This window comes from Styela clava, chromosome 13 (genome assembly GCF_964204865.1).
Source record: "Styela clava chromosome 13, kaStyClav1.hap1.2, whole genome shotgun sequence".
NCBI lineage: Eukaryota > Metazoa > Chordata > Ascidiacea > Stolidobranchia > Styelidae > Styela > Styela clava.
In genome coordinates, this window is record NC_135262.1 from 15,486,242 (window position 1) to 15,509,454 (window position 23,213).

General features: G+C 36.4%; 2 protein-coding genes across 3 annotated transcripts; one reads left to right on the forward strand and one right to left on the reverse strand.

The window, feature by feature from the left end:
* The first annotated feature begins 834 nt into the window (after positions 1–834).
* On the forward strand, positions 835–7,406 carry LOC120332454 (glyoxylate reductase/hydroxypyruvate reductase-like). 2 transcript variants are annotated; one of them, XM_039399703.2, is made up of 8 exons: positions 843–1,002; positions 1,223–1,353; positions 1,719–1,837; positions 1,941–2,011; positions 2,441–2,637; positions 2,889–3,024; positions 3,995–4,125; positions 5,019–5,188. In XM_039399703.2, exons 1-8 carry the CDS (start codon positions 929–931, stop codon positions 5,141–5,143), a joined length of 984 nt encoding a protein of 327 aa, XP_039255637.2. In that variant the 5' UTR covers positions 843–928; the 3' UTR covers positions 5,144–5,188. The 2 variants fall into 2 exon arrangements, with proteins under 2 accessions (XP_077975480.1, XP_039255637.2); XM_078119354.1 differs by lacking the exon at positions 3,995–4,125 and having other exon boundaries at positions 835–1,002; positions 5,019–7,406.
* A 4,799-nt stretch (positions 7,407–12,205) lies between these two features.
* Positions 12,206–20,337, reverse strand: LOC120332991 (uncharacterized). Its single transcript, XM_078119047.1, has 18 exons — positions 20,168–20,337; positions 19,916–19,981; positions 19,337–19,502; positions 18,746–18,891; positions 18,304–18,492; positions 18,002–18,168; positions 17,829–17,906; positions 17,092–17,303; positions 16,560–16,658; positions 16,115–16,342; positions 15,576–15,676; positions 14,392–14,569; positions 13,817–14,038; positions 13,562–13,662; positions 13,207–13,418; positions 12,935–13,143; positions 12,756–12,849; positions 12,206–12,514 (listed from the first exon to the last, which is right to left on the reverse strand). The coding sequence occupies exons 1-18, from the start codon at positions 20,216–20,218 to the stop codon at positions 12,376–12,378; spliced, it is 2,658 nt and encodes an 885-aa protein (XP_077975173.1). The 5' UTR covers positions 20,219–20,337; the 3' UTR covers positions 12,206–12,375.
* Positions 20,338–23,213: the final 2,876 nt, after the last annotated feature.

Consider the following 23,213-nt stretch of genomic DNA (forward strand, 5'->3'; position numbering starts at 1 on the left):
AATGGATCGGGGTTCAGTGGGACATGCCACTGGGCACAATTCGGCAGTGTTTGATCCATTGAGTGCTCAGAGGCCTAGAGATGCGCAATGAGCATATATATGCTCATTGAGATGCGTTATCTTTTGTGTAATATTTTGGTATCTTTCGCCCCATGGCCCAATATGAAATATATTCGAGAATCAAAAGTATTTCTAAATTCAGATTTGACAAAGGAAATAATTCAATTTGTTTACGGAAATTTATGGAAAAATATCTGAAATATTTTGGATGGACATTGATTTAAAAAATATTGAATCTTAAAATTTGTAGTCTCCCTGTTCTTTATATGATAATGCTTATTTTTAAGGGAATAATACGTTGAATTTAACAGAATGACCCATTGTGCCCCAGGTTCTGTCCGAATGTGCCCACAAGTGGGGTACAGTGGGACACTTGACAAGCGTTTTTTAAAGCATTTTGGTGGTAAGATGTGTGTCGCAAGGGAATTTCCTAGCCGCTGAATAAAAACTACATTTACGCTCTCTGCAATAATCCTGCAAAGTGAAATGATTGTGCAGAATAAATGGCTCAAATTATGCAAAAGTAAAAAAAATATCTCAACCTTCCCCACTTTCCCCAACCTGCTGTGCAAGTTGGAGAAAGTGCACTGGGTAAAAGTTGACTTGTTTGCATATCCGAATATAGGTATTATTGAATGTTCATATTAAAATGGGTTTGTCAAGTTTGCGTTGCTAATATGACGAATATTGTCAACAAAATTTAATCGGTAATCGTAACTATATGTAATACCAGTAATAATACGTCGAGCGGTTTTATAATATTGTGTTTTAGACTCCGCTTTTCTGCATTTTTGCAGTCTTGTGGACTTCTGCTTTTTGTGTTTGGGATTAACGCACAGGACGGTACCGGTACCTCTTCGACGTTGGAATGTCCTCCACGGTTTTTAGAATTCTTGTTACACGGAGAATACCGAGAGAAGCCATCGATATTCTTGCTACCAAGTAGGTATTTTACATGTTTTAGTGTATTGCTAAATTCGTAGCCTCGGCATAGTTAACAAACAGCTTCTTGCAGTCATCTTTTCAGTTTTTTTGATGGCTGATATTTAATTCAATTATCCTAACAGTGTAGACATATACGGTCGGACGATATCTAGACTTCTTTGCTATCAGAAGTCAGTCTTAACGTTTTTTTAGCTTGACTAATATTGTGCTTATTCAGATGCAATATTGATGTCTGGGACAGTGATGAATGCATCCCTAACCAAACATTGCATAAACGAATAGAAGGAATTGATGGATTATTTTGTCTTCTTACTGATAAAATTGGCAGTGCAACACTTGATGCTGCAGGTAACATAGAAGATGATTTGTCCAAGAAATATTGTTGTTTAATTGAGATTTGGTGGGATATATTAAAGTCAGCCAGAAAAGCGCCAAAGGGCTAAAGGGAAGTTTGCACTTGTTAATTTCAATTTGTTAGAAATTTTTTCTTTTATTTTTTTGTAATTGCATACACATAGTTAAGAAATTTTTGTTTTCTTGTTTTTATTAAAATAAGGTGCTATTAAATTCACTTTCAATGGCTGAATATTTTAATCTATTAAAATTTTATGTGTAATTAGTCTTCAAGGAGTTGATATGGGATGATAATTCACAATGGTTTTTGATATGGTTTTATAGAGCTTAACTTTTTTCATCAAAATTTTTATCATCAGGTCCATCATTGAAAGTAGTAAGCACTATGTCTGTTGGTGTTGATCACATAGATTTACGTGAATGTGCCAGAAGAAATATAAATATTGGATATACTCCAGATGTTTTAACAGCGGCAACGGTAAAATAGAAATTTTGAGACTTGCTGCAATATGAAGATCTCTCATTCTTTCGTATGTCAAAAATTGAATTATTTTAATGAATGCTTTTTAATTTTGTCATAGGCAGAATTTACTTTAGCATTATTGCTTGCAACATCTCGTAGAATTGTTGAAGCAACACGAGAAGCGCAGAGGTCAGTATATGTGAGCATACTGAAACCTTAATTGAATTTGTCTATTCTTGCGGAATATAGAGGATTTTTACTTTTTTTTGCATTAAAGTATCGTTGGGAATTAAGGTTACTTGGTACACTGCCAATAGTGTATGAAATCAAATTTGAATTATAGGTTTTTTGCTTTCTCAATTATTTGTACTTATACATCCTCCTCCTACAGGATGTATATGAAAATCTTATACCATGGTGAGCGTGAGCACTGTCTGTATATACTCAAAAACATAATCTAGACAGCTTGTGGGGATTGATTTCTGTAAAATTATAAAATCAATAGTGCTAACGGTGCACTAAGGTCATTCCTGTATTGAAATATACTAAGTTAAAAGCTTGCCTCACAATAAATACTTATTAGCCAACTTTATTCACTTGTCTCTTTTCCATATTTAGTGGAGGCTGGGGAACTTGGAAGCCTACATGGTTATGTGGTCCATCTTTATTGGGAGGTACTGTCGGTATAGTTGGTTTGGGTAGAATTGGAATCGCAACGCTGGAGAGACTCAGACCTTTTGGACCAAAAAAGTTTCTGTATAATAATACTAAACGAAGGTCAATAGAAGAGGAAAACGAACTTTCAGTCGAATATGGTAACTAGGGTTTTATTGTACAAAAATTGCCTACAAATTTTTTTTTACGCTCATATTCTGTCCACTGGTTAACAACACTGAACTTTGGCCTACTCAAGTTCTTCTCCAAACTTAGAGATTTACATCCTGGATATCTGGCACCGGTAGCCATCGTTTAGTGTATGTGGAAAATTGCTTTCCTGGTCCCAGTAAATGTTTATTTGTTTCTTCGATGGATGACACAATTATTGTTTGATAAAATTTTAACACAGCTACTCTAGATGACCTTTTGAAAAGAAGTGACTTTGTGCTCTGCTTATGTGCTTTGACTCCAGAATCAACAAATCTATTTAACAGAGAAGCTTTTAATAAAATGAAAAGGACTGCGATCTTTATAAATACAGCCAGGTAAACATGTTTTTTTGTGATTTTATTCCAGTACACTATAAAAGTGAGAGTTTTGAACTGATTGTATTGTGAATCTGTGATGGGAGCAAAAGGTGATGAAATTTTATAGGCCCAAGGTATTTAACAATGGATCACAAGCACTTCCTGAAACTCTAAAGCTCTTAATATTAAAATACTTCTTTATTTTATAATCAAGCCCATGCATTTGAAGCGAATAACTGGCTAATATATTCCATATTCGATATGGACTGGTATCCGGAAGAAAGGCAATGGTTCGCCATATGATTAAGCTGTTTTATTGACATTACCCTCTGGGATAAATATGAAAATCCTAATAAAAATCCTGCACTTGAATTTGTAAGCTGTTATTGTAAAGCTGACAGGCTCTGTATTACTATATTCAAACCTATTCAATCTTTTTTTAATAAATTCACTTTGTCTATTTTGAAACTCATTTATTCCTCTTTACTATGTATATTTTAAAACTGTAACCCCATTATTTGCATGTATAGCTAACCCTCCATGTACCATGGATTCTTTACATGATTCCATGCACAACATATCAATAGATTCTGATGTTATGTTATAATTGGTTGGTTGTGTGGTGCATCATTCTGAGTGTCAGGAATACATTCGCACTGCGCCTCTGATTACCTTGTGTGGGTTAGCACTTCGCAGGTTTGAATCCTGGGATTATTATGTGTGAAAGGTTTGCTGGACTCAGCCGCCGTATGGTGGTTCACATAACCAATTGCTGGTCGGTTATAACTTCCTCCGCCATCAAGTCCATGCATATGAAACAAATGACTGGCTGACTAATCCCATATTTGATATGGACTGGTAACCGGATGAGATGCCGAGATTCGCCATAAGTTAATTGTTCACTTTACAATCCGAGTTATTCCATATGTGATTTAAGCCTATATTTGCGCTGTTATTTCATTACATTTTGCTTCCCATGTTCATACAGGGGTGGTATTGTTGATCAAGATGCTTTGTATGAAGCCTTGTCGTCCAATAAAATCGCAGCTGCTGGAATTGATGTAACAAATCCGGAACCTCTACCTGTTGATAATGCACTTTTTAAATTAAACAACTGTGGTATGTTATGAATTAATTGTTGAAACCGTTTTAGATTGCTATATTGTTTTGAGTTCTAGGCTGGCTTCAACCGATCTGCCTATGGTTAATACTAGGATAGGATAGGATTTACATATTTATCCCGGGGGAGAGGAAAGCCGATACGATGGCTTATCCATATGGCGAACCACGGCCTCTCGTCCGGTTACCATTCCAAGTCAGGTATGGGATAAGTTATATTGTTTGTTTTCGGAAGCATGGACTTGGTGGTGGAGGAAGTCGTAACCGACCAGCGGTTACGTGAACCACCCAACGACGGCGATGAGTCCGGCAATCCTCTCGCACATAACCATCCCTGCATGGGATTCGAACCCACGCAGAGTAATTAGAGGTGCGGTGGCGAGCGAACACCTAACACTTAGCCCGTTGAGCCACACCGCCGCGCCAAACTATATTAACTTTGGCTTTCATTTTAGGACAGATATAGAAACAATTTTTTTTTTCTTCATGTGTGAGTCAGTTATGTTACATTTAATATGATTTTTGGGCGGCATTTCTTACTGTGCCATACACACTCACCCTCGAATGCGGAAATAGATCTCGCCAGTCGCCATCGCGATGATTGTATATTTCGTTGGTGAATGGGAAGCATTTCGTTGTTTTATCATTATTATTTCTTCAAAAGTATTCCGTTTAATGTAAATGGAGGCAAACTTAGAAGTTCAAACGCAAACAACACGATCCGCCTCGTACACGCTAGAACTCTATAACCGTATTGTTTTGTTTGCGTTGGAAATTTCAAGTTTACCATTACTGAATTAGTAAAAAAATAGCGAAATAATAAAATGACTGGATACTTCAGTACCATAAAAAAATCCTTTGCTGTTCTCTGACCTACTGTTTTATTTCTACAGTGATAACGCCGCATATTGCAAGTGCCTCGTTGCAAACCCGAACGAAAATGGCTACTCTAGCTGCCGAGAATTTGTTATGTGGGTTGGAAGGTATAGAAATGCCTGCAAAATATTCCATCTCCTGATATTTTATCGATTTAATTATTTTAATTATACGATCAATCCTCTTGGCTCTGTTTCTCGTTGATATATATATAAAGGCGGTAGGAACATTTTGTTCTAAAGTTTGTTTTGTCGTTGGACTGCAAAAGTTCTATTACGAGTTCGGAGACTGTCTGTGTTACCCAAGTAAATATATCTCCTTCTCATAGGCTTCAGTATCTTTACACAATTTGATGTAAACTAGGCGAACAAAATTTGTTACCTTCATATTGGTACACACACTTCTGGACCGCCGCCGCATCAACCATCTGATATTTATAATAGGCAGTTAAAGGCGTTATGCGACCTAGATGCTCACACGAGATATAAAAAATAAAACAATCAAAAGAAGAGAATTTTTAGAGCACTACTTCTCAAACATTCGGAATCCGTGATACCTTTCCAGAGACTCTAGCATGTAGCTCCCAACTCTAGTACAAAAATACATAGTTTTGCTTTTACCGGATTCCCACTCTGATATTTTAATCTCCACGCAAGAGCGGGAGAGGATAACGGCAAGAATATGTCGTATCTAGAAATACTTATTGAAATGAATCCCGTGTGAGCGCGTCATTGCAGTCGTTTGGAATAGTCTTGTCACCACACTTTTTCATTGCTTTGTAGTGATTTGAAGTAGCTGAAAAATAGCAATAGACTATCTAATTAAGCTAGAAAATGTTGTGTCCTATTACGGGCTGAGAAAAACATCGATACTCCCGACTATAAGTTGTAATTTTTAACTTTAATATCAAAATTTATAAGGAAAACTTTTGGCGCGGCAGTGTGGCTCATGCTAAGCGTTAAAAGAATACGCTCGCCACCGCACCTCTAATTACTTTGCATGGGTTCGCATCCCATGCGGGGATGGTTATGTGCGAGAGGAGAGAGCCGTCGTAGGGTGAACCACTTAACCGCTGGTCGGTTACGGCTTCCTCCACAATCAAGTCCATGCTTCCGAAAACAAGTAACTACATAATCCCATACCCGACATGGAATGGTAACCGGACGAGAGGCCGTACTCCGCCATATGGTTAAGCCGTCTTATCGGTTTTCCTCTCCCCCGCGGTAAATATGTAAAATCCTATCCTATAAGCATTATGATATTAAAGACATGTACCTTTTTGACATGGACCGTTCCCTCAAAAACCATATCCTAAACGAAGCTGGAACTGTGGAACAGGTACCGTAACCTTCCAATATCAGGTTACCCGTACCGTCCTGGCTGTCCCGGATTCTGTGACTATGATGATCACGTGCCTATTTCCAACGTGGATCGAAATACCAAATGACTCAAGTCACAGATTTAAAATCAAGTCTTTTACAATACCGCAGTTGCGGCGCGTCAATAGGGCCAACCGGGGCAATGCCCCGGTTGTTTTTTCGGTATAATAAAAAATATTCGAAAAATACCTCAATATCGGTTGCACAGACTGTCTACACTAGCCATATTCTCCCGACATGGTTCATTTTTCGCTCGCAAAGCCTTCGCCGAACGTCGACGGGGCGACGCCGATTTTGCCCCGGTTGCTCATTGTATATCGTATTCACTCTTTTATCTTCCACTCGCCGCGTTTGTCTCGTTTGTTTTCTGTTTCTTTTACTAAATCATCGGGGCCGATCAGGGCTAGCCCCGAAATTATGACGACACAATGCCGACGTTTCTTACAACAACGTGTTGACATATTCACGCATTCCTTCTCGTTCGTTGGTTGCTTGAAGAGTTGATAGTTTCCTCGCCTTCGTTTTTGTCGCTTGTTTCGCTATTTGAATCAGTTAGAGACCTTTAGTACATTTGCTTTCGATTTTCCACATTCCTTTTGAGCTCCTCACTTCCTTCCGGCTTCGCATTTCTTAGCCTTAGACCTCATAATGAATAAGGTTGATGCACTACTTCGCACTCCGTTTTCGCAGCTGCCGCTGGAACAAAAATTAGAGGTACAGCGTCTAGGGCCTTATCAACCAAAAAATTGTTCACTGGAACAATCCCATGACGGAGGAAAGCGTCTGTAACGTAATACGTATGTCTTACGTTGGTTACTAATGCGTATACGTTAGTTCTCTCGTTCTGTTGTATGACGCTCTGACGTTGTGCGTTTGTACAGTATCGTCTCGTATTTTCATTTCGTTACTTTATTCATTATATTCATTCCGTATATATTGCTTCACTTGCACTGCACATGTATCTTACATCTTACATTCTTATGAACACTTGTAATACACTAGTGCACCGTTGTAGCGGTGTTGATATTTCTGACTGATTTATATGTATATTGGGACAACAGAATAGCCGAGTATTTCGCCTGTATTCCAAAGACAGTTCAATAGTCGTTAGCGAGGAAGACGGTCTTTTTCTACACTGTCAATCGCCGTCGCCTTTAACCCTCGCTACGTTACACGTCGGCGTACGTTCTGCGCAGAAACTTGGTATAAAAAACACGAATGGTTGTGTTACAGCGAGGACAAAAATGCACTTTTTTGTTTTTATTGCCTACTTTTTGCTACCGCCCGTGACTCCCGTTGGTGTAAATTCGGTTTTAGAGATATTAAACATCTTTCCGAGCGTGCCAGGGATCATCAATCTTCTATGGAGCATCTGGACAATGCAGTAAAATACCGAACATTCGGAAATGTTAATATTGCAGCACAGTTGGATGAAGGACGCGCGGTTTCTATTCGTCGGCACAACTAAAACGTCGAGAAAAACCGCCATGTTCTCGGTCGATTGATAGATGTTTTGAAGTTCATTGGTTGTCACGAGCTGTCCCTCCGTGGGCACGATGAACGGGCTGGCTCTTCTAATAGAGGGGTATTTTTGGATATGGTAGAATACACCGCATCCCTAGATGCAGTATTGAGAGATCATCTTGATGCCGCAACTGTTTCGAAAGGGACATCTAAGGATATCCAAAATGATTTGCTCGACTCAATGTATAAAATTTATTTGCAACATCTGGCTCTGGAAATTGAGAATTGCCAGTTCCTTTCGATTCAGTCTGACGAGACAACTGACATCACGTGCGTTTCCAAACTGTCTGTGATTTTTCGGTTTGTGAAAGATGGTAAACCTACCGAGAGATTTCACAGCTTTGTACCAATCGTTGATCGCACGGCTTGCGGGATATCGGCTGTACTGAAAGAAGTGCCTTACAACGCGAAGTCAAAATTGATAGCTCAAACTTATGACGGCGCGGCAGTCATGAGTGGGTCGAAACATGGTGTTCAAGTTTATATAAAAGAAGATTTTCCTCATGCGCATTTTTTACATTGTTATGCACACCAATTTAACCTCGTTATTAAAAATATGTATCTTGATACCCCTCTCGTCCGTATATTTTTTGCAAATGTTTCGGGGTTTTCTTCATTTTTTTCCGTTTCGCCGAAGCGCTCTGACCTCCTTCGCCAGATATGTAGCCGCCGTCTCCCAGCTTGTGCACCAACACGTTGGAACTTCCAATCACGCGTGGTGCAGGGCGTGTCCGAAATTAGGTCTAAGCTCATTGAGTGTTTCAATGGCATTCAGAGCTCTCCGGTTTGGGACGAACGCTCTGTGAGGGAGGCGGCAGGTCTAAAGCGTCTGCTAGAAGATGGTGAGTTTTCATTTTTTCTCGCTTTTTTCTCCACAATATTCTATCACGTGGATGTATTATACGGCGCATTGCAGTCAAGGCTAATGGATGGAGCGTCTGTGCAGTCGTGTATTTCAGACTTCTGCGATGCTGTATCTCGTATCCGGGAAACAATAAAACACGACGACACATGGAGTGCTTCTTTACGCCGCGGGCAAACAACGCAGCGTTTGATTTTGTCTGCAAAGGAATGCTGTGACATTCTGGTGAATCAAATAGGCGATCGTCTGCGCACTGAACACCTTGCCGCGTTCTCTTTGATGAAACCCAAAAATTTTTCAAAATTTGCACGTCAATTTCCCATCTATTTGTTGGCTACTGTCTCCAAATTTTACCCCATGATAAACGTGGGTAAATTGGAAAATGAATTGCGAATTGGGTTCCTCATAGATAACACTCTAGTAACTACCTTTGCGGCGTCTGCAAAATTTCTGGACATCATTTTGACGACGCCTATTTCTTCCGCCGACGCAGAGCGAACATTCAGCACGCTGAAGCGTATTAAAACGTGTCTCAGAAACACAATGAAGCAAGATAGATTAAATTCCTTGGCTGTTTTATCCATTCACAGAGACGTTATTTCTGGGATGCATGACTTTAATCAGCGCGTTATTGAGCATTTTGCTTCCAAAAAACCGCGGCGTGTTGCATATATGTTCAAGCAGTAGAAGTCTAGCAGCATATATATCTATGAGTGAGCGACGCATGTTCTTATCTTTGCATTAACTTTCCTTTCTCCATAATAACGTTTTAAACCTTATTTTAGGTTTTGTCTGCTTTCCCGAAGTTTCTGTTAATATGTCATTGTATTTATCTGGGTAAATATTGCCTTTCCTTTTGAAAGAGGTTTCAAAATAAACTATGTCTATATTTATTAATCGCTTGACTTGGACCGGTTTTAAAGACACTTTCTTATCGTTAAAAATTGTCGCTTTTGCCGATTGGTTGTTACAAATGGAATGGTTTTTATACTCATAAAATGATGGGAGAACTTACAGCGCTCATCCTGTCCCCGTAGATGAGGGTGACTTGGTCCCGCAGTAGCTTGCCCCGGTTGTCAAAATGACCACGCACCGCCACTGCAATACCGGTAGCCTATCTTCCGCTTCCGTGCTCGTTGGCCAAGATGATGATGATCGGGTATATTCTATCGTGGTACTATATATAAGTAATGTTTCATTATTTGACGTCACCGCGCAAAACGTCAAAATGAAAAACATTTCTTATACGGCTACAGCCTACAGATATTTTTGAGATAAATAAAATTAATAGCCTTTAGCGACAGCAGCGATCCAATGAAAACTTCGAAGCAATTAGTTCAGTATCAATGAGAAAAGCGATATTTTTACAACCAGATGACGGAGGGGAAAAATAAGATGGATTTGAATCGCATCGGCACAGTAAGGCGTGACGACACTGTCTATGCTGAACACCTGAAATAAGCGAAATCAAAATTTTTAGACTCCGAATCCGCCCTGATCCGAAATCAAAATTTGAACTCAGAATCAGTCTCCAAACAAGGAAAACCATGACATCTGTTGACAAATCCATTTTTTCGACATGTTTAATGTTCACTACAGCAGCAACACCAAAAACGTGCTGCGCTGATGTATTTTATGTTTATCACATCCACATCTGAACACTTCTAACATGTTTCCCAAACTCACATTTAAACATAACTGAAACTAAAACTACATGGGGACTATGTCATGTAGTGTTGACCACAACCGCATCTAAACTTTGCAAAGTCTGCGGTATTGCGTACATCTGCTTACATCCATCATTATGTCCAATAAAACATCGAAATTACATTGTGTGGTCAAGTGGCACCTATATATAATATATTATCAGGTTTTCTGCCAGCCACATCAAAACACTGAGAAAACGAAGTAGCACCGCATTCAAACATTGCAGAAACTATGTGGCATTCATGCATTATAGTCAGGGATCACATGAGAGATTAGAAATTAGTTATAGTCCTTATTTTAGGACTAAAGTTTCATTCGAATTTTTTTTATTTGGAGTGATTGATGCCACACAGTATGATTGAAAAATGCATTCATCCGATTCTTGAAAACTATGAAAAAAAGGCAACCAACCAAAAATTAAAATCATAAAAAACTATTTCGGCGGATAACGAGTTTTCTGTCGCGTGAGATATTCAATACACGGCCGATGCGAGCATCTAAAATGTCTTATAATTCAACCGTAAATATATAATTTAACGATGATGATTTTTGCGATTCTCAAATTTGAGTTGTTCTTTCAGCACTGAAGATTATTTTTAATTAAGATATCGCCATTACAAAAATCCCAAGGTCGGCTTTAAAATCTCAATAAGTGCAAATGCGCAATCCATGACCGATTCATGACACAAACAGATATATATATATATGTATATGAGTTAATCGCTACAACCCAAACACTGGTAAAAATTACAAAACAACCAGTTCAGGATTGTCTAGTCAGGAATACACGAATCGCCCAATCATCTTATCGGTTCATCTTATCCTAACGAGACACGATTGTCGTATGTTTTAATATTTATGTACGGATAATTGAAGTCCGTCCTATGCACAGTACTTCTATCTGTTATTCTAAAATCTAAACAGTCATTTCAAAGAGATATCGAATATTATAGATTTAGTTGAGACTCCTGGCAACCGAGAATATTCCCACTTCTGATCCGATCATGTTCGTTGAAAACCCCGCCGGAGTCTTGTTTCTTGGGAGTTCTGAATTTCGGGGCCTAGTTCACTTAACGCCGTCGAGTCCTTCTAGTTGGCTTGGCATAACCATTTTCGGATATCTCATTTCTAACCCCCACCTGACTACGTCATCCAAAAATTACGTCACTACAACGTCACAGTGACGAAATAAGGCCCGATAAAGTATGCGGATTGTCGTCTGAAACGCGCAGACGATCACCCGAAATCAAGCAAGCTGTTTCTGTGGTTTTCTCGTCGTAACGGTCCCCGTAGGAGAGAGATCGCTGGCGTTAGCGAGTTCGTTATCGTCGGCGGAGATGCCATTTCGGGCGGTCGCAGCTTTTCTTTGGCAAGCTCCATGACGGGTTGTGACGTAATTTTCGTATGACGTAGTCAGGTGGGGTTAGGAATACTATATGCAAAGATGTCTTCGCCACGCCGACTAGAAGTACCTACGCCTACGGCATTTAGTGAACATGCGCCGAATTTTGTTTGCTCAACACTATACAGTACTGAACACTAGATTTGCTGGGACCATGCGTGACAGAGGCGGTCAAGCGTAGCGCAATGAAAAAATGCCTTTTTTATTTAAAATAAAACTAATTATGAGTAAAATAAAATAATAAAAGTAATAGTCTTGTAGCTAGAGGCTTCAATCGCCTTCAATTGTTAAAATTTGACGTCGATTGGTTTGTTATGCGGAAAAAGTTGATTTGTTTCCCGACAACGAAAAAACAAACAACAACTATTTTGTGAAACGATCCATTTGTAAACTTTATGTCTAATCAACAGCATAGCAAAATTAAGACGTATGAAAACAGTCTTCTTCTTGTGGTAGATTAAGCAGCCTACACTTCATCTTCACTTCATTTCATCCGCTGATTAGTTTCTATCACTCCATTTTTCATTGTTTAGAAACGCTGGCCGTATCCTCATACTTGATGATTTCAATGCATACCAAAGTCCCGTCCATGGTCCCCAGATCATTCCATTATCAAAACCGTACAGTGTATTAGCGGCTCTGAAGCGTAATTTATGAAGAGAACAATTAGATACGCAATAATATTATTTTTGAAAGTTGCAATCACCTACTTTGATAGTTGCTATTTAAACCGACTTCTTGTATTGCTTTTTATAAGAATAATTTTATTATTTATAGTAATCCTAACGATGTAAAAATATAGCAATACTGTGAACTCCCTATGTCGTCCTTTACTCACAGCTAAGGTTCATATAGTTGTATTTAGATCGAATATGCTTACTTATAAAATCCATTTCGGTACACACGACCATTGAGATTGACTGCCGAGCATCTGTTGAACCACCAACCACCTCCATCCTGACTTGCACAATTGTCTAAAGTAAATGAAAATAGCATAAGCTAAGTGGTTGTTACCAAGATCAAACTTGCCAAATATGCAACTAGCTTTATTTTACATACACTGATAGCGATCATTATCTCTGTCAAAAGTGCTAAATTTCATTCCATCATGTTTCGTAGACGATTCGTCATCTGGGTGACCAAAGTTATGACCCTTAAAAGCATCACCGATTCTCATATCTGGATCTTCCGCTGCTTCGTAACCACTGATTCGTAATTGATAATCCATTTCCTCCGGTTCAACATGAAATGATGAGTAGGAGGCATATCTAAAGTTATTTTGTTTATTAACTTTCCTTACGAGTATACCAGATGCGCACCTGGCTGCTTACCCTTCGTTATCACTCCAGTCCATGACGTCAGCTCTCAAGTGGTAGTTTCTTAATGACGTCATCACGTGCAGCGCTTCATTTCCAATCCAAAAATTACTTTTTCCATCACAGGATACGTCACCGAATCCATGTTTATACGACAACCAACTTCGGTTAAAATCAAAATCATCATTGATGTGACTGTGAATGTATGTCCAACCACCACCGTCAGTCTGCAAATACATATTATTATGATGTTGCTGAACTTTACTGGATAAACAATTTTAATATATGTTTCGCCTTTTTCCTAATCTAGATGATTAGTAGCTCATTGTTTACATTAAAAACATTGACAATCAATTAAAGGGAACTCAACCTCCTGATCACAATAGGCTGGAAAGGGTGTAAAGTTTCTACTTGGTTGGATGAAATATATTCCGCTTCTTCGTCCTCCTTTGTCGAATACGTCTGAACAATCTGATAGAAGTAATTGACACTGTTGCAATAATAGAATAGCTGATAACATAATTTTATGACATTTTGTATGAATGTAGGCTACGCTAGACCAGAAACCAGACACATATTCTAAGTAAGTAGTTATTATCCATAGGGGGTGCAAAAGGTCTGGTACCTTCCCCGATGATATCACTCGGACATTTCATTACTTCTTCCTCCGAGCAGACACCGCGTAGTCGTTTTAATTTTTCCCTGATAATCTGTATTTTTCGCTGGTTTTCATCTTTTCTGCGAATCAGAGCGAATAACTTGTCTTGATTTGCTTTCGCCTCGGTAATAAGCTGCTCTGCTTGTTCTTGAATTTCGAGAAAACGTCGACTTCCGTCTTCAAGTTGATCTTAAATGGAAATAAGTTCAAGTTATATTTTAAAGATCCCTATTCTGGTGGTGTCCCATTATTTGCTTTCCAAAATTTTACACTCATAAGATTTTTTTGATAATGTGTATAATTGTGTCAATAAGTATAACAAGTTTATTTAACATGAAGTATATCTCACAATCTCGAACCAAATATTAGGAAAGCCGGATCACGATCACCGGTCACGATCTACCAATATACTGTGATATTTGGCTCGCAAAATGATTTCACGTAACTTATTCGCGCATAACTGTATTTTATTTATCGTTTTTGGACACGAAATGGACCAACGGGTCGTTTATTTTTTATTTTAATGTAAGTGTGAAACCTACCCAAATATCTCTCTTTGTCTTCCGTTTGCACGTATTGTTTGTCATCACTACGTTGGTGAGAAAGCGCGAGCAATCGCTTCACTCTTTCGGAAATTTCCTCAAGTTCTACATTAAGTTGTCCTTGAGATATTTCTAACCTGCCTGCAATTTCACAAGAATTTTCCACCGATTTTCTTACCTACAGAAATATTTTTTTTCAAATGTGGTATCGGAAATTGAAAATGATGAATTTAAAATCACATAGTCACTATCACATGCAAGGTTCAAGACATCAATATTTTCGATAGCATAAATCCCAGACTTGCTCTAGGTAGCCCAGCAATTAGTTTATCGTGATTTGGCGTAGCAGATTAATATTCTATATACAAATTATATATTTTGCAGAAATTAACAAACTTACCGTTTCTCCAAAAACTAACAAAACGACGATCAAACATCTTTTTAAAGGCATATTATTGATGATGATTTTACCATAATTCTTCTAAAAACTGACTATATATGATACAACGTACGGTTTCCTCTCTAGTGTCTCGCTTTCCTTATAATATATTTACAAAAGTAAATAAACTCAATGCCCCCATACGTGATCAACAACATTTGTAAGAAGAAGACTTAAAGGTAACGGCACGACTATAGCCTCATTGTATATGATTCACTTACTCCCAGTTATGTGCGAGGGCGGGCTTGTTTGAAATCTGTTCTGCGGGGGGTTAAAAGCTTGCAAATATTTATTGCTCACAAAGGTCGTTATCTGAGGAATCTGAAGTATCTTGTTTCGTATGTTTGCCTTCAAACAGTTTCCAGTTTTTCAATTATTCTATATTTATAAATTTGATATCGACATAAGACAGATATTGCTGTTTACATTATACAATCAAAATTCAGCAATTCACCTAGTGTTTTGTGGTAATCTAACCAAGTAGTCACTTTGCAGGCTATATATGAGTGTGTGACCGTGTTCGATGTAGAAGCCGCAAGGGTTAGGGCGCAGTCAATGCTGACATCATTCAATACCAAGCAGCTTATTACATAGGCTCACCATATTTCCCAAGCATTTGATTTAGGCATTTTGATGATTTAACGACAACACAGTTGGGTGATAATGATAAATTAACGTATGGTTCATACTTGCTTAAACTGGGACTGTCAAGGCTAAGCTAAACCGAGACATATGGTAAGCCTACATATCCTAGACTTGACTTTTCGCCATGTCCTACAGCATTGCAACCTCTTGTACAGTTTGAATCAAATACATCCGCAAATAAACGTCTATTCATTAGACACACTGAAGATAATTTGCGTATGTCCTATCGACGAGGCATTATAAATCATGTTTACTGTCTTATTATTTTTGAGCAACATTGATTTCGACTCATCTACACTTACCAGTTAAAATAAATATATAAAGATATTTGGTATTTTTTATTCAAAATTTACAAAATACGCAGCATCTCTTTTAACTTAGTATAAGAAATATTGAAAAATTTCCATCGCTAACTACTTTTGAGAATAATATGTTATCTCGGAGGTAGTTTATAAAGTCGAACTTTTACACCAAAACATTACGTTTGTAAAAAGGTTTAATGGTGGTTTCAAAAATAGAAACAAATGACATCATACCAGTGGTAACTGATATATACTTATATACACAGACACAGATTACCAAGAAATTTATTGCTTTGATATGAAGCACTAGTATTTGTTAGAATTTATCTTCGTAGACCTAATGCTTTTGCCAATTCGTATATCTTCTCAGGATTGCGTTTCCATCTCCTACGAAGTAGTCTTCTAGCTATTCTTGATCGATTTAACAGGAGTCGACGTATTTCCGCATCCGTTGGTCTTATTGGTGCGTCATCTGGGCTAAATCCGAACGGACGAATCTTTATTTTCGACGCCTTCAAGGATTCCCAGCAACCTTTCCAGGTTACCCAAACCATGCCGTCAGTGTCTGCAAAATATTTGTTTTATGACCAATAGCTTATAGAATATCAACACAATAACAAACACAATGTATCGTCATTGATGTTTGGTGCACTAAACTAGCAAAATAACATACAATGATCCAATTTACGACTTCACCAGATTCCCACAATTGCAATGTTAATCAATCAATTCATTATGGTGACTATTCAACTTTTTAAATAGGCAAAAAAATCACAGTTTACCCCCATTGACAAGATGAGGCAGTTCGTCTGCGCTTCCTCTTTGACCATTGAGATTAGCTGATACACATTGGTTATACCACCATCCTCCACGAGAGTTAGCTACGAAGGCAACAAAATGAAGTTATATGTATTTCGTAAAACAAAAAAGATAGCTTAGTAAAAGAAACAGTTTGGGATTAAATGTGATCCTTGATGGACTACACTATAAAAAAGTTCCATCTTTTGCAATAATTCTTGTACACTTTCTTCCAAATCGAATCCGAATCAACTAATCAAATTTTATTTTAGCTTCTGAATGCAATCCAACGCAATTAAATGAATAATAATCTTCATATTCTATGACGTGAACTATATCTCCTACACAAAAACGAATAATGTTACAAAGAAATCGAGATTAAAATAAACCGGACTTGAACAAATATATTACAATATTTTTGAAATAATTGTATTTATATTGATTGCTTTGTAATCAGAGGAAGGCTTACTTTTGTGTGTTTGCCTCAATTTAAAATTCCCAACAATTACGTCATACCTGCGCAATTTTCTGTATGCTTGTCATTGTCTCTATCCTTTGTTGTAAATGACATTAGTTTATGTTGAGTTTGTTCTTCGTCAACTCTTGACAAATTTCCACAAAACACTCCTGATCCACCAAAAGCATCTCCGACTCCACCGTTTGGATCCATGAAATACCCATTGACTCTTAATTTGTAGTTGGTGGATTCATCTCCGACGTGGAAAAATCTATGTTTGCCAATGAAAATTGTGTGAATAATTCAAGTTTAATTACACAGCATATTAATTTAAAAATCCAAATTGGTAAGTTTATTGTAGGATAGTTTGTTAAGATTATGATGATTGGTGGCGATTTTGATGTTGAAATGCGGCCTATTTTAAAACTAATTTCATGTATTTGCAACATATATATATATCTATTGGTAGCAGTGGCGTATCTACGTAAAATGGCGCCCATGGCAAAGTTTAAAAATGCGCCCCCTTGATAAGTGACTGACAATTTTCATCGACAGTTGTTAAATTGATACTTAAAATACTTGTACGTTATTATTTAAGTAAAAACACGAGTTTTAAATTATTCCTAATTTGAAATCATTTTATTGAAACATTTCACAATCAAAACTTTTCGCCGTATTTGCCCCCCTGTCCAAACGGCGTCCATGGCACGCCACGTCCTAGATACGAAACTGATTGATAGATATACATTTCACTATTTACGGATAAGGATTACTATAAAAATGTTTATTTTATCACCTATATAAGGCGTATCTCTCAATGTCATCCCATGAGGTTAAATCGATCTTCATTTCCGTGGCGTTTTGTGTCGTCAGCCTTTCGAAAACAATGTTTATAAACAATATATCATTTGAACACTACACATTTAATTTGTGAATATGGGATAGTGAAAAATTGATTTAAGCACTTACAAATGTATAAATTCGTTTCCCAGCCAGTATTCACTTTCTTGGTCACAAACTTGTTGACCAAATCCCCATTTGAATGTTTCCCAATTTCGGTCAAAGTTAAGACTTCCGTCAAAGCGTCTTTGTATAACGGTCCAACCACCGCCTTTATCTTGCATATCACAATATACCTGAATTATATAATAGTATTAGTGAACGAACGCAGAACTAACTAACTAATACTGTCAAACATTTTAGGCGCGGATGAAAAATTAAGGGACTTTTCTACTTTGACATTGTGAAGTATTCTTATAGCCCAATCAAACCTGTATTGGTTTCGTTACTCCTTTTGGTTGGATGTAATATACTCCGTCTCTCCGACCTCCTTTCCTATGGATTTCTGCACAATCTTCACCAGTAATGGTAGAGAATGAACAATGGTTTTCATGTTCCCGACGTTCATGCTCACGTAAAGCGTTTCTGGCGCAGTCGTTTTCCAACGATGATATTTTCAACTGTTTAAAAGAGTGTTATTGAACAAAAGTATCAACCAACTGACATAGTATTTTGTAATAGTTAACTAATTAGGCACGGTTGATTGTAAAATGCGATTCGGTTAGGTTTTTTATCCTCGCAATAAATTTTTAAAGGGATAATATAGCCAGTGGATTTATTCATAAAAAAAAATATAAAAATCAAGTTGAAATGACGGAAGCCTCGCTTTATCGCATTTCTTACTATACTTCTGTTACAACTCGTTATATATACCTCTGCCCTTCTTATGAGAGAGTCTACTGCATGTAAGTTATTATCTGCTTGAGTGGAAACAAACGAAACTCCATTTGTGATAGGTCGCACATCAGAAAGTTTAGTTTCCAGAATGCGAGAATCCTCGGCCACTGATCGAACATGCTCTAAAAATGAGGTAAAATATAATAACGTTAGTGGCTCTAGAAAGTTTCCCTGTTTATAAAACAATCTTTTCTGTATTAAGCCACATGTATAAATTATGGAGCATTTCAGACAAGTATCTTTCACCTATCGACTTGAAACAATGATTGTGCGAAGAATTTTTTTTTGAATATGACGAGATGTTCCAAAAATATATATAAAATCCTGTGTAGCAAGACTTGAATTTAATCTGTGATATTTTGACAATGTTATTTTTTGAGATTCTGTTATACACAAAGAATTAAAATACAAATAAGTATAGTATACTCTTATAAATGCTAATATTTTGATGTAAATTTTAAATATATTGTATCCAAAGGCAATCATTTTATTCGTAAGGTATATTACGCTATTGGAAATGAATCTTAAATACCTATTATGCATTATGAAATGATCATTTCTCTTTACCTCGTAAATCAACTTTTCTTGGTAATCTATTTCTTTCTGACAAATGATTCCTTCTATTTTCAGCGTCACTGATTTCATTCTGCAACTTTTCAAATTCCGATCTTATATCATGGTCGACACTTTGGTATATGAAGTTTAACCTTTCTTCGGTTGGACACAGTTCACCCTTGAAATATTTTAAATATTGTCTTCGAAAGTTGTTTATTACATGAAATTGATAAATTTTGGAACATGAATAAACAATTTTTAGTTTGTCTTTTATTGAATATTTTATTGCAAAAAATATGGTCACGTACAAGTTGCATTCTTCACATATTACAGCGACATGACGATACTTTTGAAATCTCATTTCGGTTACAGCCATGCTGCGTAATTTCTTAGATTATTCGACGTTGCATATCTCAAATCAATATTTATATTTTTACCACAAGATAATACACATTGTCCTCGTCATTACTGAAACAAAGAACAATGTACCCTTATTGTTATCTTGAATATTTAAAATCTATTTAGAAAGGACATTTAGGGTTAAGCATGAAAATCCAGAGAACGAAAATTTAAGAATGTTTTCAACTTTACCCATTTTATATTTGTGCACTCCTCAAAGTTGTCGACTTGTGCTATGCAGAAATTCTTCAACAAAATCTGCAATTTTGAAGCATTTTATATTTTACCTGTCTTAATTTTAAGTGCTTCTACCCCCTTATACTACTTTATTCTCCCTTTAAACACATTCTCTTGTGCTGTATTTAATAATATGAAGAAAGTATATACATAACGTATTTTCACTAATCCCTAGTCCTTATACAACTACAATAACGTTCAACCAACCTGCGCCAAGTACAAGATTTGTAGAAAGTAAAGTTCTCTCCATCTCAACATTTTGGGGCAAGATATGCTGCTGACATACTAAAGCGAGTCCACAAAGCTAATATTTTGTATTTGACACAAAAGGAAACATACTATATACCACCAGGACTGCCATATTTGTTTTTGCGGTCCTCAAATCACGTTTCACCAGGGTATGTACACATACCTATCAGAATTTATTTATTGAGTTATCATTTGCCCTTTATAATTACATTATTCAGCTTTGCGGCGGTACTTAGTATAGAATGTTCAATCAACATGTGCGATTTTAAATACGAAAGTAGTACTAACATACAAAAGACTAAATTCTCAGTGAAGCTAAAAACATCACCTACATTGTTTACTGCAATTCTATGTCCAATCTAAAAGCTATTTCGGTATTATAGAATACATTTTATTGCAGTTATAGGCCTTCCATCAAATGTTTTAACAAGGCACCAGGTTACCAAACTATGAAACTTTATTGTCCAGTTAAATCTAGATTCTGTAGAAGTTCTTCTATGGGAAATTTGTTAAGCTAATGTAGCCCACTTCTGATATTTAATCTCGCTCATAAATATAATTATAGAAACTTAAAACGAGGAGTACTTTGGTTGCTTAAAAATTTATAAATACTTGTCATTTACATATAAGAACTTGGTTTTGCATATTATACATATTGAATTCTGCAAATCGAAATTATTGGGTTTACTTTCATATTATATTTTCTGCTATTTATCTGTTTATCTTTTACTTTATTGCTTTATCTCGTTAGTATCCCTTTTGATTTGACGACTTTTTTTATCCCTATATTTTTTCGTTCCTATTAGCAATTTTTACTTCAATTGTCAAAGCACCGCTCTTCAGATACTCTTTTACCCAGTTGAAATTTTCCGTCCAATCCTTACGATTTATTTTCGTCTACCTCGAACTGATTGACGTGAATAGAAATTACTCTATTCTACACTGCATTCGAAAGATGAATTGCGAAACTCACACACATTGCTTCGTTTCTCAATGTTATGTTTCTCAATCAGTTATCAAAACGGCAAAATAGGAACCACATTAACTCAATGGAAAGTTTATTATCGAAACAAACGTAATAACATAATACGGATAATTAATTACTGTGAACGATATCCACTTTTACATAGGTTACAATGCTTTGCTAGCTATCGTATTCGTGAGATCAGTATTGGTTGTCTCTCTTTTGATAAGCCTCGGATTGTGTTTCTCATTTCATTTCGTGTTCATACGAAATATGGAATACAAATTTGTATTAAAAGACAATTAATCACACGTACGAATTGTATAATAATAAAATATAGGCGTCTACAATATATACTAAAACATATATATAAATTTGGTATTTGAAATACTGAATGTAATAAACAATTTTTCTGCAAGATTTAGTCCCCGTCATATCCATAAGGCCGTAACTTCATTTCTGTTGCTTTCAAAGAATAAGTTGGTCCTTTCCACGTTGTCCACACTATGCCACCAGGCTGACTTGATGGGCTAAATGAACCTAAACAACAAAATTGTGGTGAAATTCTTGCAAATTTTTGAATAAAATATTTTTTATATACTCATTTTAAAATTTGACAGATGAAAACTGAAAATCTTTATTACCATATTCCTTTTTCTTTTAAATGAAAGATTGAATCAGTTATAATAAATGATACTTGCTTATCCTCATTTAAAATGATAGGACTTCAATTTCCAAGAAGAGATAATAATGTATGTTTATAAATTCTCCTATACCTTGGTGATAATATCCGTTTAAATTTGCTGAATTACATTTATTGAACCACCATCCTCCAGGAGATCTTGGACATTGTGTCGGTAGAACTGAGTAGATGTGATCTTGGTCAGCAGTCGTAAACCTCATATTATTTTGATTGAAATGAGATCTGAATATTTGAAGAAAAGAATTCTAATTATCTCTTGGTATAATAGATTCCTAGTTCATTCAAAAGCGCGATGTAATCTTACGTCATTGCATCACTGACGTTGCTATTTTCTTCCTGAAAAGCAGATATCTGCAACGTGTACCAATGAGTTGCTTGATTGACTTTAAAGTACGAATATTGTGCAACACGATATTCTCCGCTCCAATCTGTCAGGATGATTTTACTCCTTTGGTATCCAGTAAGACCAATGCTGGCCAGATATTTGTTACCAAGCCAGAATTCACCATTACACGATATATTACCAAATCCTGGATGTTTGAAACAACAAAAATACTTGCTTAAAGTACTTAATATATATACTTGAAATTGTCGAAATGTGATAGAAACGTTGCGTTAATCTTTTATTTTTTGTTGTCATTTGGTTTCCACGTATTTCTTTATACTATATCTATAACTTTATGTTTAGTGATGATTACCATTCTCATATTCTTCCCAAGTTCGATTAAAGTCTAATGATCCGTCTACTCGTCTCTGAATTACAATCCATCCTCCTCCAGAATCCTAAAATTGTTATTATTAATATTAATCGTACATAACAACTTTTGTGTTATCGTCAATAGCAAATTACCAGTATTGTTTAGTATAAGTTGTCTGATTATGTTTATGACAATATATTGAAATAGTAGTTGTTTTCACTTTAGTTAATTATAAAAAAGTATCTTACTTCCATGTCACAATATACAGGAAATGACGGCTTTGTATCTTCTGGTTTTATACTATAAATTCCACTCTCTGTAAAATATCACTCGAAGAGTTGATTTCAAAATTCAGATAAATAAAATTTTGTGTACTTTGAATGCAAATTATACTACACTATTCGAACCGAAATTATTTGAATAAGGGATTATTGAGAAAAAGTTTTTATTTTAAAGGAATATTATGAACATTTGAAAAATTCCCAAAACTTTTCAATTTTGTCATATATATTACACTATTTATCTATTTTTTGATGTTCTGTGCATCAACCAATCAAACTACAGCTCTACTATGAATATATTTAAATTAAAACTTTCCACGGCTTATGTTTTCTTTGTTAAAAGGTAATCTTATTTGTA